General features: G+C 43.8%; 1 protein-coding gene across 5 annotated transcripts in view; it reads right to left on the bottom strand.

Annotated features, from left to right (window-relative positions):
- The window catches only part of LOC119589216 (organic cation transporter protein-like), a gene marked incomplete at its 3' end in the record, with an annotated part of 10,042 nt that overhangs the window by 2,715 nt on the left and 6,581 nt on the right, over window positions 1-746 (bottom strand). For all 5 annotated transcript variants that reach the window (XM_037937820.1, XM_037937816.1, XM_037937817.1 and 2 more), the window contains 2 exon segments: window positions 118-286; window positions 483-637. In XM_037937820.1, the coding sequence (XP_037793748.1) occupies window positions 118-286; window positions 483-637 (324 nt within the window).

The raw sequence follows: 746 nt of genomic DNA, 5'->3' as shown, positions 1-746 counted from the left end.
TTTTGCCGTCTAGGTTTATGAATATATTAATATAAGATATCCATACAGAGACCAGTTTTATCACACGAAATATTGCTAGTACGACAAATACACCAAACTTGCAAGATATTCACCTACCACAGCGAGGGCAAGGAGAGCACACTCGGCAGACTGACTGTGAACATGAACCATCTCCAGTCTCTTAGCAGGTAGCCTACTCCCCCCAAGGCAATGATAGATAAAGCCCAGGGTAGGAACACTAGGATGCCAACGACGGACCGATAGCGAGGGACGCAGATTTCCATGGCTGGACGAGAAAGAAATATTAATCAAACGGAGGAGTATTGCCGTTCAAAACGTAGTGTGATTTGTTGGAGTCGACTGTACTCGGAATATCATCTCCTCTCTCTCGAAAAAAATAATCTCACTCAAGCTATGGTGGTTCACAATGCACGATCTTCTCCTAGAAAGTAGACTTAACGAACCTCGAAATATCTACAAACCCAGACTGAAAATGGAATGTATGGAGGTCGGGTGCATGAGTCCCATACAGAAACGGGCCAGGAGTATGGCAGAGACATTAGGCAGCCAGGAGAGAGCGTTGGTCAAAATCGTATAGGTGATTGTCCCTATCACGAGCATCGTCTTCCTCCCGTATCTGTTAGCGTGAGTGTGTAAGAGCATTAGGTCGAGGGTCGTATTTACAGTTTGAAGATAGGGATTGTTAAAAATGGAAAAAAGGAGAAAAAAAATATATGGGATAGGAA

This window comes from Penaeus monodon, chromosome 25, assembly GCF_015228065.2.
Source record: "Penaeus monodon isolate SGIC_2016 chromosome 25, NSTDA_Pmon_1, whole genome shotgun sequence".
Taxonomy (NCBI): domain Eukaryota; kingdom Metazoa; phylum Arthropoda; class Malacostraca; order Decapoda; family Penaeidae; genus Penaeus; species Penaeus monodon.
Note: the sequence above shows the minus strand (reverse complement) of the source record. Positions and strands in the feature narration are given on the sequence as shown.